At 40.0% G+C, this 19,022-nt stretch overlaps 1 protein-coding gene across 2 annotated transcripts; it reads left to right on the forward strand.

The window, feature by feature from the left end:
* Positions 1-966: 966 nt before the first annotated feature.
* RB195_026326 (uncharacterized protein) lies at positions 967-17,104 on the forward strand (the record flags this gene model as incomplete). 2 transcript variants are annotated; one of them, XM_064214831.1, is made up of 18 exons in its annotated part: positions 967-1,019; positions 5,856-5,969; positions 7,221-7,316; positions 7,410-7,521; positions 7,790-7,843; positions 7,901-7,991; positions 10,893-11,028; positions 11,078-11,231; positions 14,013-14,145; positions 14,427-14,485; positions 14,632-14,742; positions 15,667-15,745; positions 15,802-15,906; positions 15,975-16,046; positions 16,143-16,285; positions 16,346-16,546; positions 16,611-16,769; positions 17,012-17,104. In XM_064214831.1, the coding sequence occupies 18 exons, from the start codon at positions 967-969 to the stop codon at positions 17,102-17,104; spliced, it is 1,965 nt and encodes a 654-aa protein (XP_064070712.1). The 2 variants fall into 2 exon arrangements, with proteins under 2 accessions (XP_064070712.1, XP_064070713.1); XM_064214832.1 differs by having other exon boundaries at positions 15,811-15,906.
* Between the last annotated feature and the right edge of the window lie 1,918 nt (positions 17,105-19,022).

Here is a 19,022-nt window from a genome sequence, read left to right on the forward strand (position 1 = left end):
TGTCTATCGACATCGAGCGACTCGAGTACCTTTTAGGTCGACAATTTTCGGATGTTCAGCTTAAAGGCATCACTCCACGAATCTGAGGTGGTACGGATTTCAGGTGGAGTATTCGTATACGGGATGGGAGACTATAGAGAGGGGGATGATTCCGCCCATTTCTTTCTAATTGCCGTAAAAAATGGCCCGGAAGATGCGACACCGCCCAAGGCTGCCGCGCTCCAGCTGAACTCCTTGTGAAAAATACTGCGCCAGAACGAATGAGGGCGTTTTTTTACGGCAATTAGGAAGAAATGGACGGGATCACCAATCTCTCCATAATCTACGATCCCGTATACGAAACCTCAACCCGAAATCCGTACCACCTCAGATTCGTGGGGTGATGCCCTTAAATGGACCAGGACAGTGAGAAAGTTGAAGTTGCCTATTTCTAACCACTTATAGTGAACAACAACACAGCAGTGCGCAGAGCACCACCGAATGGAATGCAGACACGACAGCCTCAAAACAGTAACAGAGCCACCACCATGGTACCTCTTGTCGACGCTGCCCACCAGGTTTGCAACTGCCGGCCGCGGCGAGAGATTGGTGTTCAGGCCGTTTGCCGTATGAATGGGCGTGGCTGCGAATGGCACGTGGCCGACATATGAGCACGCTACGCGGCCGCTCGCCACCATACTGGCATCCTGCCAGCCGTTTTGCCTGTCAGCTGATTCGAAAAAGAGCCAACTATTCGAAAAAGCGCCGACTGCGGGCGGGCTCATGTCAGCGCGTTTTACCGTACTCGGAGAGGGTCATCGCCACAATCAAGTGCGTCTAGGATATTCGAATTCATCTACTACGGTACAACACGACGGGAACGATCTGCTACTAGACGACGTACAATTCTAGATATATTCCTTTCTTCCGGGGTCCTGTCGTTTTTTCCCTTTATTCCTCAAACGTTTCTAGGCCTAAATATTGAAGATGACTAGTGGTGAGTCGAAACCCGCCGTGGTGGAGAAAACACACCATTTGCAGTGAGTCCCACTCTCACTACGCTTTCTCTCTGTTCCCTTAATCATACTGAAAGATTAGTTGTCTGTCTGATTGTGCTGGGAAGTACCAGTAATTGCATAATGCAATCAAACTTACTCACACTCGTTTGTTAAAGATGCTACTAGAAAAGTTATGATATTTTGGTCACTCCTACTTACGCATGATGATATCTTCGGTGTTGTCTCCTTCCTTATAGCCCAGACTTGTTGCATTGTGCATTGATCGACGTTCAAACGGAGTAGTGCTTTTCATCGAACGCTTGATCTTGCAACTATTTCTAACAATTCTTCCTGAAGAAATTGTCCGTTCTCAGCAATTATCACCCTGATTTTTTCGACAGCGCATGCCACACTGTTTTTGCCACATTGTTCACTCGATTGGGCCCACTCTTATGGCAATGTATATTTGCACATTTCCATGTGGTATTATTGATTGATAAGAGTTGCTAGCGATGCGAACGGTGATGTCGCATGTGCGGCGTCCGATCCATGCCACTTACGAGCGCGATCTCTCCTGTGATTGAAACAGGAAGTCGAATTTGTAGCTAGTGAGAACAGTTCGGTCTTGTGTGCACATAGTGTTACTATTGATTGACATGCGGCAGCGTTGAGAAGTGCCGTCGAATAACGATTACGCTAGTCCTGTTCCTCATTTTGTTATTAAGTTGTTGTTCCAGGACTGTGGTAAGAATTGGTGGATCACTGAGTAAGAATAACTACTTCGTTCGATCAGTGTCGTTCATAGCTTATCCTACAGCCATCATCTTCTGTCAGAATCACGCCACAAGTCAGATATTCGCTCGAAGGAGCGTTCAAGTCCATTGCTAGTTACACTTCGAAGGAATTGATTTAGTACAAAAGTGCTTGCTAGCGTGGAATAATCATGGCATAGATTGGTATTTAACGCCATCCAGTTCGACTCGCTTTTTAGTAGCTTTAGATGGATCTCATTCCTGTACCTGAAAGAAATACACTAATATGTAGGGAGGTGTTGACTCCAATATATGCGCTTCTTGACTATGATTTCGTGCTTAAGTCTTCTGATTATTATGGATTGTGCTTCTATATTTAATTATGTTCTTTCGCCCGGGGAATATTGTAATTACGCTTCGGATTTCACTGCGCTTTCACCACATTCCATCTAGACGGAAATATAATGAACCTGATGTACCTCTTCCTATTTTATGCTACCAGTTCTTATGTTATTTCGCTTAAAAAAACAAGCTCTTGCTCCCCACTGGGGCACCTGCAAGCGTGCATTCGACTCAAAAGACATGACTTGTGGGGCAGTTACATGAGCGCTTCCGCTCGCTATAGGACTCTCGCTAGCTCCAGTCGGGCTGCGGAGCTGAGCACTAGCCCTACACCTTCACCATGACCGCAAAAGGTTACGTATTTGCACAACAATTTATGTTGTTTTGAGTTGCCTGTATCTGTTGCATAAACTTTGTTGAGATGAGATGGATATAGAGTAAAACCCGCTTTATTAGAATGCGTGGTTGCAGTAGCTTATGGTTGTCTTCTGCGATGATGTTCACTGATATCGAACAATATCAGTGAACATCCAAAACAATGTTCCATGCTGTTTTTGAGCTTTTCTACATCTCTTGTGAACGGCCTTTGAAATCTTATACAAAATCCTTGCTGAAATGAAACTGTTGAAACTGTGGTGAAAATCCCGTTCCCTTAAATTTTTGAAATATCGATGTTACAATGATCCCAATGTTGCAGTGATCTTGTTCATCACTACTCTATGAAACGATTATTCTTCAAAATTATCGTTACGGGAACTCATCGTTCAAAGAGCTTTCAAAAATATTCACAAATCACGTTTTAATGGATAGGATGTGCGTGACATGAACTTCCTGCGGAATAATGTGTTGAACTTTCTTGTATTTCTAGAAATGATGTCGTTTCAGTGAAAATTTAATCAACAGTATAGACCTCCAGGAAAAAGTGATCATTTGCTAGACGGACTTGTAATTCTATTCCATTGTTGCTCCATTTCATGACGGTTCCGCGTAGATCTACGTGATGATCACTTTCTCAATTTATCGTTCTCGTCGTTCATATTTGTCAGCGACTTGTTGAGCAGCCCTAGAAATAACACTGCGTAGAACTGCAGCTGATCTGATTACGGGACCATTCAAACCGATTCCTTCTTGGTTTTCGTTTTCGATGCACATCCTTCTGGTGAAAAAGGGCCATTCTGAACTTGTTCCTTTTTTATAGTCATTTCTCTTTGAGTATAACAGACTTGATGACTAAGTTTTCTTATCGTAGAAAGCCCTAGTTTATTTCACTCTGAAATCAACTGCTTTAGTTCAACAAAAATTAGCCTTGAATGCATGCTAAGCTGAGTGGGAAGTCCGAGTGATCCTACAGCGATTGTTGTACCCCATTCATTCTCGACGTTTCTCTTACTGCCTATCTGTTTTCCCCTCCTTCTGCAGGTACTATCGATTTTCAAATCTATTTCTGCGTCTATAGATGTTTGGCACTCAGTCACATGATCGGCATTGAGTGGGTGCTCACTGCGCGTCGCACAACAACACAGGCGGCCCGTTATTGTGCGTGTGTTTCTTCGTGCAAGAATTGATCGAATGCGCAAGGATATAATTTTGCTGCGTCTGCATCTTTTTAATGTTGACTTTGAAATTTGTATAAATGGTGTCGCTTATTACTTAATCTGGAGATCTCTGCAAACAGGAGAACTGCAGTTGATCTCGGCTCAGAAAATCCCTGGATTCCATGTATCATTTGTGTGGCGCTGTGCTCATTTTCCTCATAACGACAGTCGCACTACAATAAACTGGCTTCTTCGACGGTAACCATTAGGTGAAGGAGAATAAGGCATGGGATCACCTATAACTTGTGGATTTGATATTGCGAAGGTTAACTTATATTTACCGTCTTCGTAATTTATGAAAAGAACATGGTTGGCAGTGTTTGTTTCGCTGGAAACAACAAATGGAAGTCGTGTGGAAGTGGAAGTACGAAAAGTGGCAGGAGACTGTTTGTTTGGGATAAAAATGGAGATAAAGATTGCAAGGAACACCTTTTGAAAAAAGTGAGGGGGCTGAATGGAGAAGACAAAAACAGAACACTGTATAACTAAACGTCGCTGAGCAGTGTCAGGAATCGTACTGCTCACAACCGAAAGTTTATGTTATTAAATCAGTGATTACTTAGCCTCAATATCCTCGTTCTCGTAACGCGTGACCTTGCAGAGTGCATCCTTTTTCTAACATTTACAGCGCCGGTGACGCCATTCATCCACGATTCGTGCACGATTATGACTTGCTTAGGAGATACCGTTGTCTTTCTATGTTGAACCGGAATGTGAAACTTCAGCGGATTGAAGTCAAGAGAGTCAATTTAAAGCCAGGGGAGGGAAAAAAGGATAGGAAAATTTTGGTTGAAATAATATTGCAGGATTGTGCAAAGGAGATCAAGTTGGGAGTTCTAGTTTGGTGATTTTCTCCAAGCTTTTATCATTTTTAGCTTGGAAGATCTTCCGCTACCTCAAATAGGTGTACTAGATTTTCACATCTAGCTGAATTTGCGCGCGACAAAAGAATAAGTGTGACATCTTGAGTTAAGCGTCACATTTCTATTCAGTGCAAAGTTCAGATAGATTTCATTCGCTTGTTCATGTAACAGACTTCATACCTATCTAATTTGTTTCTTAGGTACAGGATTATAGGTGCGATAAGGGGAGCCGGAGTCCTCTCATGTGAAGGCGTTCTAGCTCATGGTGTGCACCTCAACTGATGAGGATCCCTTCGCCAACCGTCTAAAAGTGAAGGGGATGGGAGCACCTGCTCTAACTATCGCATCTATGTACAGGATTATGATCTCCCACAGTTGCGTACACCATGATTAGCCGCCCATTTTTGTAGAATTCTCACTTATTTTTGTCAGCGAATGAATTATGCGTGGAACTTGTGTGCACAAGTAGTAGAGTTCCATATCTAGTCGCATATATGGAAGTTCTCTGAAATGAATCAGTGCTCGGAATTAAAGAGCATTGGTTCCAGAAGCGAAAGTAACGTCGAGATAAAAACAATCTCTGATAAAAAAAAACTGTTGATGTTTCAATCAGCCTGCTTATTTGATTAATTCTATGTAATTCATGCTCTTACATAAATAAATGCGAAGAGTTGCTGTTTTATGTCTTCCTTTCATCTACTCTAACGAACTGCTTATTGGAGAAAGAAGCTTTTATGACCGTCTTGCTCTCGAGCACCTTTCCCTGATATCTGTCTTTCTTCTTCGTTTTCTTCATTCGTTTTCTTCCTACGTAAGTAAGAACCATGGGAAAAACGTAAGTACATCAACAATTTTATGCAGGGATGTACGCAACCTTTTTTGCGCATGATTTCGTCACTTCGGTCAGTATACTTGGTGGTGGTCCCTTGTGAGATCTCGCATGTAAAGTGTAGAAATATGTAGTTGTCATTTCGAGATCTCTTTTTCTGCTTCGATTTGTGCCTTTTGTGTAGAGGAGCGAGTGAGAACAGCTTGCTGACTATTTTCTCTTATTTTGTGGGATTTACTTCAATGACAGAAATGCGCATATTATAACACCAGCACGTCCCATACCCTTAGGAAGAACTCGCAGTCAGTTTTTCCTCACCTTCTACCTTCCATCTTTCTGATTAAACCTTTCCTCGAAGTAGTCTTTGGGAAACTGAGTGGGTCTGATTGCATTTTGTGGTGATCCCTTCAACTGACGTGAGAACAAGCGTTGTTAAGGAGTACAAACTTGTCCATTAATATACTAATCAAATACTTGTTGATATTGTTTCTTTTCAGCTACTTAAATGAATTTCGAGTAGAAGCGTGCCCATTGTTCAAACAGCACCAGTGCCAACAACACAGGCCCTACACGTGCTTTAATTGGCACTTCGCCAATCAAAGGAGAAGAAGGTTGGATACATCAAAATTAAAAAATAAGGTTATAGAAATACAATCCTTTTCACTCATCTTTGATGAAGTTCAATTGATGCTTCTCTTAGAACCTCGATACGAACGTCTTCTTTTCTTTCAAGTATGTTGTCTATTTATTGACACCTGCTATTCATTATTTCGGCATTAAAATGATCCTGAAAATCTCTCCTTCCTGTATTCAGGAGTGTGGGATAATATTAGGGTCTTCTATGTTTTGTGTGGAAAATGCAGGAAATCCTTTTTTACAAGTCAAGCAAAGAAGCACTTCCTATTTAAGTTAGATTTTTCCCTTTTTTCAGACAGTAGTTGGAATTTAGAGAATAAAATGTTTTAAAATTGCTCCGACTTTCTCGTCTCCCAAAACTTACTCAAAATTTGAATTAAATGGAAAACACAGTTTTTTCAACTGTATTTTTTCATTGAAACATGAAATACATAGGATAGGGTTATATATGAAATTGCACATCAGGCAAACGACCTCGACGGCGTTGCTGACACTTACGCACTCTTTCGTCGATCACTGAAAAGAAAGAATTCGCGACCAGGAAATTTCCCATTCAGTAATTCGATTGTTTCAAGAGCTGCATAACATATCGCACTGTCTTGCTAAAACCACATGTCCTCCACATCAATTTCATCCAATTAAGGCATCAAGAACCCCGTCATCATGTCGCGATATCGACACCAGTAACAGTAACTGCTTGAGCAACCACATTTTCAAAAACGTATTGTCCATTGACGCCTCCAGCCCAAAATTCCGTCCAAATAGTGACGTTGTGGATGCTATTCCATTCTTAACCATATTTTATGTAGTTTATCTTTCAGTTAAAAAAATACAATTAGAAAAAAAAAAACTTTCCTATTCAATTCAAATCTCGCGTAGATTTTTGGACACCTTGTATGAGATGTTGTGACATTCTTTAGGTTTCATGTGAGAAATTCAAGCATAAACGTAATATTTACAGTGAAACACCTCAAAATTTGGGAATTATCAACTGCTAAATACATAACTTCATTTACACTTAGTGTTATTGGACACTGAATAATTAATCTTTTTAGTAGTTAATTTTTTTAGACGTACTTTCTGCTTCTTCCTTCCTAAAAATGCAATGGAAATTTATCTTTGGGTTTTCATAGACAGGTCATTTCGAAACATAAGATCACATGAAATTGAACTAAAGAGAACAGAAGAAAAACAACTTACTCGCCTTGAATGAAAGTTTACTGCAGGCCACAACGTAAATCTGACGGTTCGTTTAACTATTCGCCAGACATTTATTGCGACAAATACGATGAGAACACTGGGATTTGTCCGGATGGCGACGAGTGAGTAACATCTGTTTTATCCATCGTATATGAGGTTGTCCTCAACGAGTCCTTTCGAAATTCGTTGATTTCGAAGCAGGAGCTCATATTCAGGTGCGTATATTTGCATCGCGTTTCCGGTGACGTGGAGCGAAAATATCATCTGCGCTACTACAAGACCGCACAATGTGTGCACCCAACCGACTCACGTGGCCAGTGTATCAAAGTACGGTATAACGTGTACAATAAAGATTTTATCCATCATATTTCAATATAAAGAGCTTAACATCTTTCTTAATACATTGGCTATATTGTAAGAATACTTCTTTGGTCATTTTCTTTTATTCACTGTCGTTATCACTTTTTCTTAGTACGTTTTTGTGATTGTAAGCGGAAAGACACAAAATACCATACGAAGAGATATATGTTTTCAATTGTCTGAGAAGGTTGACATTAAGGAGAGCGTTGATTTACTTGTACATCGCCTGTTTCAGAACGGTGCACACTGTGCATTTGCTCATTCATCAGCCGACCTTCGGCAACCTCAGGTAAATGAGCAGCATCACATATATTGTAAATAAGTGTGAAATTGTTTTAAATTGCAGTTCGACCAACATGAAGCAGGTTTTTCCACAACGGTCGATGGAGATGGAAGGGATAGGACGAGCTTCGTCATAGAGGATCCATTGTGGCATAGTGAGTATGGTTTTTTTAAAGTCTCAAACGTTCTACCTGTTCTCGCACTTTGTATAAGCTTTAATTTCAACAAAACAATCCGGAAGTTGTTGCTCGCTCAAATGGGTGTTTATCCTCGCACAAACCGAAAAAAAGAAACGTGAAAAGGCAATTGAGGCGTAACCTTTGGTTTTTGTAGTTCATTGTATTGGTCTATGCATTGTCATGCACTATGGTCGTTTCTGTTCGTTCACCCAACTAATCGACTTGGAAGCCCGTAACAAGCAATTCAAGCATCTCTTCTGGAGAATATTCAAGTTTCATTTAACTTATAATTCCAAGAAAACTCATAGTTAGCAACATTTGAAGGAATAGTATAGTCTATTCCTAGTATTTAGTAAGGTGTCTGTAAGGCGGAACCAGTTATCTAACGCATCCTCAAGAAACCACTGATCGTTTTGAGTACATGTCACCTGTTCTCAATCTAAGTTAAGTTTTTATTCACTAATGACTGCACATCTTCGGCATTCATAAATGCACCAGAAATTTCGAAACTTCGCTTAAACTTTAATTGCTTAAATTTTAAAAGTATTGGGAGTGCATTTAGCATGTTTTGCTTCGAGGTTGTTGGAGAACAGGACACATTTTGGCTACTTTTTTTTGGCAATTCCGTTTATTTTTTTTCTACATATACACTTTGGATCCCATGTTTTCTGAGCTTGGTAGGATTATCTGGCTCACAATTCAAACCAATGGCAGCATCCTGCGAAACACCGCAATGTCTGCAATTTTATTTCCTACTTAACTTCTATAACAACGTCTGTTTCCACAAAGATGGGGATAGGTACCTCACTATCTATCCTTAAAATGGTTTTTATTAGATATATAGGTTATATCTTTTTTATATATCTATTTTATTTTTATAAAGATTTATAAGTTTTTTGAGCTTTAACTAAAATGAACTTAATTAATGGACATCTAAACTAAAAGTTTAGATGTTCATTAATTTAGTTCATTTTAGTTTAATGTCCATTTAAAGGCAGAAACAAAAGGAAAATAGATCTTTCACTCTATGTGAGTCCTTTACAATAACAAAAGCAAAAGATCTTGGAACTGAAGGCCAAAAATAGGTGCTTTTTGATGCTCGAATTCTAATCAAGGTCTAATGCCCTTACTAATGGCTCATTATTCTTTCCAAAAAAGAGGACCATCTTACTTTTTCTTTTCAATCCAGCCACTTCCGCTTTTTGTTAGAAGGGAACTGTGTGGGAAATCTGTTGTATTCTGGCTGTCATAGGATCTAGCCACTTCTGTTTCACCGACAGTAAAGAACACTTGTGTATTTCGGAGTTAAAATTCCTGGTTAGTCGCATTTGTTTTTGCCAATTTTAAGCGACTACTAGAGGACGTTAAAAATAGCCTCATGCAGAAGAATCTGTGAACTATCCATTAATTGCAATGTTGTGTCCTCTTTTAACTGTACAAATGTGAATTCGCCCGCCTCTTTGATGTTTTATTGGAAGTGCTTTCAGGTCCAGAAGTAGGATTTTTTTTCAGCATTTTCTAAGTGTTAGAAATCACCTAAGATTATTTTTTAGTATTGAAAAAGAACTCTTCAGTGTTTTTGAAGAGAGTTTTCCAAATTTCAAACGTACTCTGAAAACTAAACTAATTGGTTTTTTGGCCGAAACACCACAGCAACACAGATCGGTTTGTTCTGAGTACCTGCAACACCGCGCTAACATGAATAGGCCGTTCATTATATTGATAGATTCCAGAATTATCATTTCTCAAAACCAACTGATTCTCTTGCCGAAGATTTTAGAATTTTGCTTATGGACAACAGATTGAACTTTTGTGTGAGGCTGCAGGACTGAATATCGTCTTCTGGGATAGGCGCTTGCAAAGAGGACAGAGCCAACAGGAAGTAGCCTTTTGACTCGCAATAAAGAGCTGTCATAGATCGAAGCGAGTTCATCTACAGCCGCGATGAGCTGCTAGTTTAGTCGCCACGTAATTGTTTCAGTATTGGATGGTTGGCCTATGCACGTCGCCTCACAAGAAAGATCAGTTGGAATCTTTAGAACAAAGTTTATCGTTTTCTGGAACTAATGCAGGAGTACATTTCCTACTATTCCCAGTACCTTTTAAACTACAACCCACTCGATACTTCTATCGCGATTAGTGAAGCGAAATATATACAAGAATATACTTGTGTTTAAACAACCACCCTGCGGTTGTCTAAGAGACTGCATTGGATGTAGCGTAGTGAAGCTAGCGATTACGATCGAGGCCGAACCATCACTTACTGCCTTTCATCATACTTTGGACGGAACAAAACTTATTTTGACGTTAGCGGAGATTCTCGAGAAGCATGCATCAAATCCTTGCATTTTTTAAATATAGTTCTATAAGTTAATGTCGTAAGTTATCGTCTATCTTAAATATTACAACAAAATGATGCAGAATTCGCTTCGCTGGAAATTTGAAATAAAGCTTCTGAGGGCTTCCCTCAACACTTCGGTTATGTACTGCTGCAACCTGGAAGTAATTTGGATGAAAAAAGTACGTTTGTGTCGTACAAAAAGAGTTTTGATGGCAAAATTTTCGCTTATTCTGTTTCCGGAAAAGCGAAAATTAGAATATTTCCTTTGAATATTGATTTCATTCTGCAATTTCACCAGAACAATTTAGAACCTGTTTTTTTTTCTTTCGAGGAGATCAGTCAAGATCACCGCTTCAAAATCTCAAGAAGCTTAAATATATTTAATATATCCTTATTGCTTGTTCACATAAGAATGTTCATTTGCGCAAATGTTTCTTTTTTATGGATGAAATTCTGTGCGAGACAACAGTTAATATACTGTTGCCACTTCTAAGTTTGGCAGATTGAAGGCACTTAAGGAATTACGACGTATTTAGGTCAGGACCATGTGTTGTCATGCTACAAAACGGAGCAATGTCGTAAGCCCGCGCGACTTTGTCGCCAGGGGTATGCTTGCCCGTTCTACCATAACTCGAAAGATCGTCGGAGGCCTCCGGCGATCTGCAAGTATAGGTAAAAACCTTGGTTTTTCATGTTCTCCTTTTTCAACAAGATCGTTCAGGTCAACTCCATGTCCAGCTGCGAAAACTGTGGACGAATGGTTGGATCCCGAACTTTGTGAAGCTGGAGACTCCTGTCAGTATTGTCACACACGTACCGAGCAACAATTCCACCCGGAAATCTATAAGAGTACTAAGTGCAATGATATGCTTGAGGCAAGTACGTTATCGTTATATCAATCCATTGCTGATGCGGAGGAATTACTGGTTAAATACAGCGTATCACGAATTTGGAGATGTCGGGGTTTGAACTAGTAAAAGAGTACATTTCCAACTATTTCCAGTACCTTTTAAACTACAACTAATTCGACACTTCTATCGCGATTAGTGAAGCGAAGTATATGCAAGAATATACTTGGGTTAAAACAACCTGCACCCGGTGGTTGCGTAAGAGACTGCGTTGGATGTAGCGTAGTGAGGTTACCAATTGCGATCGAGGCCGAAACTTCACTTGCTGCCTTTCGCACATCATACTTCGGACGGGCGGGCAAATATACTGTTCGGAGTAGAGATTACGAGTAGGAGCATGGCCCAGCTAAGTTCCTCTTAATCGCCTTGAAAAACGGAGTGGGCGTTAGTTCCTACAAATTACGCTGAGACGCGCCCTTGCACGCGGTCCGGTTCCCTCAGCAACTTATTCATTGGTTTTACTTGAGTAGGCTGCTGAAGAGACCTTTTTGATTTTCGACTGCTCGGTCTTTGATGCGCCACATGCATAAGGCTGCCACGTTCTAACGTTCTTCGTAGGGAGAAGAACCGTTTCTCACGCCCTTTCCCGTTACGGTCAAAGGGAATTGAGCGGGGCCACTCTCATATTCGTAATCTACACCTCAAACTTCTATATTTGAGATCACAACCTCATGAGTTTCACGATGCGCTGCCTTTAAACATCGATCACCCCTCTTCGCTCATCTGAACTAGGTGAGGTTGAGCTACTTCAATATGTTTGGTCTTTGTGGTTCCTACTGTAGAACGTGCGTGTATTTCCCGAGAGGTTCAAGTACATTATTGCTCATATGGTTTGTAGTGAAAGTTGTATCTCCCTTTCTTTCCGACAATGGAATAATCGAATATTTATGTGCATGGTTGGCACCTACGAAAGAGCGTGTGCCAGGTAGGGAAAGATCGTGCGTTGCAGCACTGAAATGTTCATCCGGGTTCACCCGGATGAACACGTTCACCAGCCTCAGTTCCATGGTGACGTCGTGGCAGCAGAACGGAAGAAATAATGTACAGTAAAGACAAACAAAGCGATGAGGACCTAGAGCATTGTCTAAAACGATGATCGAGTTTCAACTTTCGAAACGTGTGGAATTGGACTGTAGTTGGACTCCAGGACACTGATGCAAAAAATGTGCTCATCACTTCACATTATCGTTTTTTTCTTCGCATTTTCGGTGCATCTCTACCGTTCGAGGTTTGTGGTGCTAAGAAAACTTGCCCTTGGGAGTATGCTGATTGCGGACATCGACACCTTGTGGATGATACCTTCCCGGTAGTTATAGGCTTCATTATTCATTAACTTTAAGACAAGAGAAACTTCCTCACTAAAATTTTTATATAGGCGGTCACGAGTACGATAATCGTTATGAGCGAATGTATCGATTTGATGTATTCGTTGGTTTTTGCACTGTTTCTTCTTAATCTTAGTGACACCTTTTCACCATGCGTTTTGACGTGAGGTGAATACCAATACGACGTTCACTGTGTGTGCAAATATCAAATTGTTTACTTGTTATTTATCGGTGTTGAGTTCTACGTACAAGGTTAGTTGGAGGGCATCAGTCTGTTTTTTCACTTCTCTTTTGTTCACTTTCGAGTCAATGTTGCGGTTATTTCACGGGATGGGAACGATTTTGGCATCTATTCATGATATATGTTAAATCGGTGGACGGTTTTCGACAAAAAAATCGGAGCCAAAACTGCTTCTCGTGGCTAACAGAAGCTTTCTCAAATGGGAAAGCTGCAAGAATTCGGAATTACGAAGTGCCAGGATACGGTAAAACCTAAATCTGAACGTAAACTTCGTAAAAAAAAAAAGATAGGAATTTTGGGATTTCAGACATACAAGTTATATTTGAAATTGTTCGGGAATTTATTTCTAACTTTCTGAAAATTTTCGATTTCTACTTTATGACTTTCTGAGCCTAATGAGACTTCACCTGCAGAGGTTTTCGCCCTCGCTAATTGCGGATATGACAGTCATTTTGGACTGCGGTGGGCAGCTTTGCAAGTCAGTAATGTGGAAGAGACACAGTAAGCTCTGTCAACGTCTTTCATACACTACAGCATAAAAAAAGAATGTGATAATTACGGCGAAGTAATTATAACCGGTGGTCAATGTTCAAAATAGCCTTGAGTAATTCAGTGTTTTTAATATTTCGATGATATCTAAGCAATTATAAAGGAGCTGAGGTCCAGACTCCTGATGGTAAGATTAGAAACATACTATACAAGTTTCATTACTTAATTGTCGAGCATTTTGTAAAGACGTATTGTTTTCTCTCATTAGCACTCATGCCAAAAAAATATGTCACCAGTGGGAGAGGCCGTGAAGAAAAGTACTCTCCCCGACCTCAAAATACCTTGAAGTATCAGAATACCTCAGTACTAAGCGTGGATAAAACACCACCTAAAAATGCGGGGTTGAGAACTGGTCGGATACAGTTTTCTTTAGATATTTTACATTTACACATTAAAACAAATCTGTCGTTAACTTCCGGCTTTCAGGTCCGTTGACAAAATTCACTTTTATAACTTCTTATCCTCAAAGGAATTGCATTTGACTTGTTTGACTGTACTGTTCACCACGTCTTATACTTCGCTACTATTTGCTGTTGGATTCAAATCTTTTTTTACCTGGTCTTGTTGTGAGCGGAATTTGTAACATGGATATTCTACATGACAAATTGATATATCAGAGTTCGATTCTTTCAGCATGGATATTGTCCTCGTGCTGTTTTCTGCGCATTTGCTCATCATGATTCGGAGTTGCATGTTCAACGAACACCATACGTGACGAGTAGTCAAGCCAGCCCGAAGGAGCAATGTAGCCCGAACACTAACGGAGGTGAATTGCTGTTTTTGCAGGACATTCTGCGGCAATGTGAAATCTCAATTTTACTAGCTAGATTACTCCATTTTAAGTGTTCCTGGAAGTAGGTTCTTGTTACTGATACACATTTTTGCGAAAAGGCTAGAAGCGGTGCTGAAAGCTAATGCTTTTTGCATTTTCATTTCTAGGAGCATTTCAGGTTAATTTAGAACTCCTTTTATCGTAAATTAAATAGGAGAGCCCGAGTCTCGTACCTGTGCTTACGTATACTGCAACAACGAATTAGAAATGTTTAGGCGACTCGATGCGCTTTGGTTCTCCTATTTCTAATGGCACGTCAACACCGTCATACTCAGTGAGCTTTGCTTTGCTATTCCACATATGCTAAGAATTTACAGCGCACACATACATGATTTCTTAGGACTTACGCATTATTTTTTGCCCGTATTGTATATATCACTGGTAACGTCTGACTCCATTCACTAAATTCCTTACTTACAGTCAGTTCTGAAACAACGACATCCAATGGTAAGCAAAGGTTACTCGGCCACTACTGACCAGATTTCGAGCAGCTACCCAAAAGCGCCTGGGTATGAACGTGGACCTTTGTCGGTGCGTGTTTTGAGAACGTCGACCGAATCTAAATTTACACCAATATTCACATGCACGTACTAGGCTGCTTATTTGGAACAACCAAGTATTTGAGGAAGTGATGTGTTCAATGTTTTCGAGTATTAGACATTCGGAAATTAAGAATTGCGTGATTGTCTCTTGTTAGTGAGCCAGACACGAGGTTTTTAAAAGGCTGATTTGTTGGCTGACGTTTCCACAAATCACCTTTTTCAGGGCTTGAAGTAAGGTTATAGGACCTGCAATTTATCCGAACAAACACCCTAAGTGCACATACAAAATTTCCTAGGACTCATTTTCGATCAATAACGTACGTAGCATTGAAACCAAATACCGTAAAGGTTTTGTTGTACAACTGGTGGTAAAACAAACAAAAGAAAAGAGAAAACAGAGGCGTAAACTGAAGAAAAAAGTCTTCTTCGGATCAAAATATCTGATCGAAGTAAGGCATGAACTGCCGTATGGTCTAAGCCACTTCTTCTCACTGTATATGTTGGGGCTTTCAATGTGTGTCCAAAATGCCTAGTCCTTAATCTTTTAGAGCTGATCATCGTGACTCATACGTGAAGATGCTTTTTGAGGATGCCAACTTCAGAATTTGTTTCTAGGCGATTCTAGACCATGCGAATAGTGTGTATGTGTGCATATATACGTATGTGTGTATGTGTGTGTATGTGTGTGTGTGTGTTTGATGCAGATTCACAGAGACTAAATCTATGAATCAATTGCTTCGAAGTAGCAAAATGCTGCTATTAATGCTGTAGGCAGTTTCCAGGCCTGTTCATTTCTTTTCTGTGTTTGGAGTAACAAAAAAGTGATTCCATAACGTACGCCGCAGTAATACCTGTAGTAGCGCACAGGAATATAATTGTTACTTTTCCCATAATTGTTTGAGTTACATTTCAGCCAAATCGCAACAACGAATCTTCTATGGGGAGACTGCGTACCCATTCCCTTAATATGGCTCATCTGGATCTGGGAAGACGTTAGTTTCCAATTTGTTCGTTTTTGTTTCCATGGGATCGGATTTCTCAAGTGCAGAAACTCAAGGATGCAACGTTGGTGGATTTGAAGCAGCTTCCGGTACATCGTTACCCTCTCATTCCTCACTCTGCCGATCAGACAGTGGATTTCATGCCGTAACAGGTGGGCGCTAGTTATCTCGCATTTTGTTAATAACTCGATGAATTGGAATGATTATTTGTTTCCTCCAGAGGAGCTAAGTTTGGATCTAGCACCTATTGAGGAGCACCAGAAACCACTTTCAGAGCTTTTCTCAGGAAATAGTAAGTTAATTCAAAACCCACTTTGATGGTATTGGACCAATTATTAGTTGTATACCCAACAAAATATCCAACAAATATAGTTTTTTGAATTCGTAGTGTCATCTGTATCGTCGCCAATGCGTATCCCTGGTGCGGAATCATTCCATACATCACCCCTCACTTCGTTCAGTGAAATGCTGTTCGGACCAGCAAAGTCGTTGCTCGCAACTTCATCACAGATTGCAGCTTTCGAAAATCAGGTTTTAACAGGCTTACATCTATAGATTTGCAGTCCATGAATCAAATATATTATGTTCTAGGAAGGGCCTGATGTAAGTGATGAATTAGCAAAGACAAAAATGGAGCTGCGATCACATCATGACAAAGTAGCTATTTGGGAAGAGGGTCTTAAACAGGCCCGCCAGGCCTGCGAAGCCTGGAAAGCTGATGCAGAACATTACAAAATGAAAGCTGAACAAGCTGAAATGGAGAGGAATCGCGCTGTTTTTGAACGAGACCAGGTGATTTGAATCAAACCAAGTTTTATAGTGCATATCTGGAGCAACATTTTCCCTTATTTTACAGCTTATGCAACAACTTGAAGCAGTAAAAATGCATTTGGCAAGTACTGGATTGTCATTAGGTGGCCTCGTGACTCCCCAGCTAGCTCCGTCATCTAATGAATACAATGAGGGAGTTCTGAGGGCCGCCCTCCAGAATAGTCAGCCTCATAATATGTTTGTCGTGAGTTCCAATCCATTTCTTGTTTCCTTTAGTTTCAGAACTTTAGTTAGTTCTTGCCTTTTTTGATACACAGTGATTCCGTTTTTAGCGTGCGGCTGTTTCAATTCCCACTTCTCTTTCTACACTTTCTGTACTTTCTTGTCACGCTCAAATTTTTGCGGTTCCGCAAAGTATTTCTGCACTTGAGATTTTGTTGCACTTCGTGGGCGATTTCACAACCATCAAAAACACGTATTTTCCAGCTGGAAGACGCAATTGCACCAGCATGTGCACGATGCGGTAGAGATCGTTCCCGCGCTGATAGTCGTCCAGGATGTCCTTTATGTTCGACTTAACCTAGCCATTTATTACGAAGCTAATACTCGAGTGAATAATGCAGCTTGTACATTATTTATTCTAGCAGAACGCAAAGACGGCTCCATGAATTGTAAGAGCGCATGCACTTTGTACTGTACAATCGTTATATATATTATATATATATAAGATCATATAGACCTCATTTTATAATTTTATAAACAATCGCCGCGCAGCAAGCGTTATCCTTTCAGTAGTTAGTTTGTAAATTTTTGTTTGAGGTCTTAAATAGTCGACTTATACTTTCATATTTTTACTGTCAAGCCAGTGAGAGTCTCTCCTATCCTATTCGCCGAAATATGTTGACCGGAGACCCTCATGATCATCTCCCGTTTTTTCCGTTCATCTTCCCTATGTATTTCCGAGAACATTTTGTCCTAGCCAACGATTTATACCCTTCCACTTAATAGGAATCACTACAAATGAGTTTTTTTTTAAATTCTACACTTTCTTCTAGCTAATCAAGTTTTTTGCCTCATTATTTAGTCACCATCCAATCATTCTTTTCTTCCCATCTTTTTGTAAGGCCCTCAAGACTTATGTAGCTCTCAATTGTTTCTGTACAGCTGACTACTAGCATTTCAACATATGTGTACGTTTTACGTGGGTGATTAAGACTGTTGCATAACTTGATTTGTTGTTCGTCAGTGAAGATTTTAACTCACTCAAGGTTTCTAATTTTTCAATTCTAACTTTGTGAGTTAACACACCTTGCACCGCAGGTGGTCTTATATCACTTCTTGACATCTCAAGAGACACTCCTTGGCATTGAGAGGCATAAGTTTCATCCTTTCGAATTTTAATTGTAGAGTTCAATGAGTTAGAAATCATTGATTCTATCCCACTCAATCAAATTTCTCAGCGATTTTGATATGTCGTGTTTAGGTGGGTCTACCACGTTTCATAGTGTCTGATGTTGCTACATTCTAAGTACACATTTTATCAGTCAGTATTATACTTGCACTCATTGGTCGCGTTTCTTCCTCCATACATTTTTTCACGGTATAGACGAAAACAGAATCTCCCCGTTTTTCTACTACCAGTAATTCACACCAGTCATTCATGTAGGATACGGTTTAAAAATGGAAGATAATCCTCAGCCGTTCCAGCGCATTGCAATTTCGTTAGTTGAGGAGCAGTTATTCCTTCAACCATTCTTTATTTATGCACTTTCATTTATCTAAAGGTATCTAATGGAGTTCGTAAGTCAGTGTTGACTACTTCGTTTCGGAGAGTGAGAGACTGGAATCGATTTCAAGGTTTTGTTTCAAATCAATTCCAATACCTGACCTTGAGTTTTTTCTTTTGCTTAATCAGAAGATTAGAGGTCCACTATCCACTAAGTTTTTTGCAGCCAAAGTTGTTCTAGCCCTGCTAAGATTGAGTAAATTATATGTACAAATGTGCATATTTGAATATACAGTGGATGAGCCCCTATGTCGATCTTCTCAGATACTCATGAATCCATTTTACATGCCTGTTTTTTTCTGCATTACCCCCTCTTTAACATACGCCGCAAGCGTTGACTACTTCACCACCTTTGCGTTTATTGTAAAGTCTAGTAAAGAGAGCTGTCTGAGTACTAGAATCAGAATAGAAATTGTCCTGTTCAGTGCGAAGCGTGTTTTCTAACCGGTTAGAATAATTCACTGACGGTGTTTTGTTTTCATATATAAATATTTTATCGTATTTCTTTTAGTGCTCGTTGACATGTTGATTTATATGTTGTTGTATGTAGTTACACTATGTAAAGAGTCTAACTGTACCCGAGCTGAGGTCATAAGGTAATATTTTACAATTTTACTCTGCAGTATTTTTCGTGTTTTTTGTATTACCCGACTAAGAATTGTATGTTTTCCCTTACTTTTGCGAAACCTTTTAAAGTTGTTTGGCTCTGCT

The sequence above is a fragment of the Necator americanus genome, chromosome X (genome assembly GCF_031761385.1).
Source record: "Necator americanus strain Aroian chromosome X, whole genome shotgun sequence".
NCBI classification, from domain to species: Eukaryota; Metazoa; Nematoda; class Chromadorea; order Rhabditida; family Ancylostomatidae; genus Necator; species Necator americanus.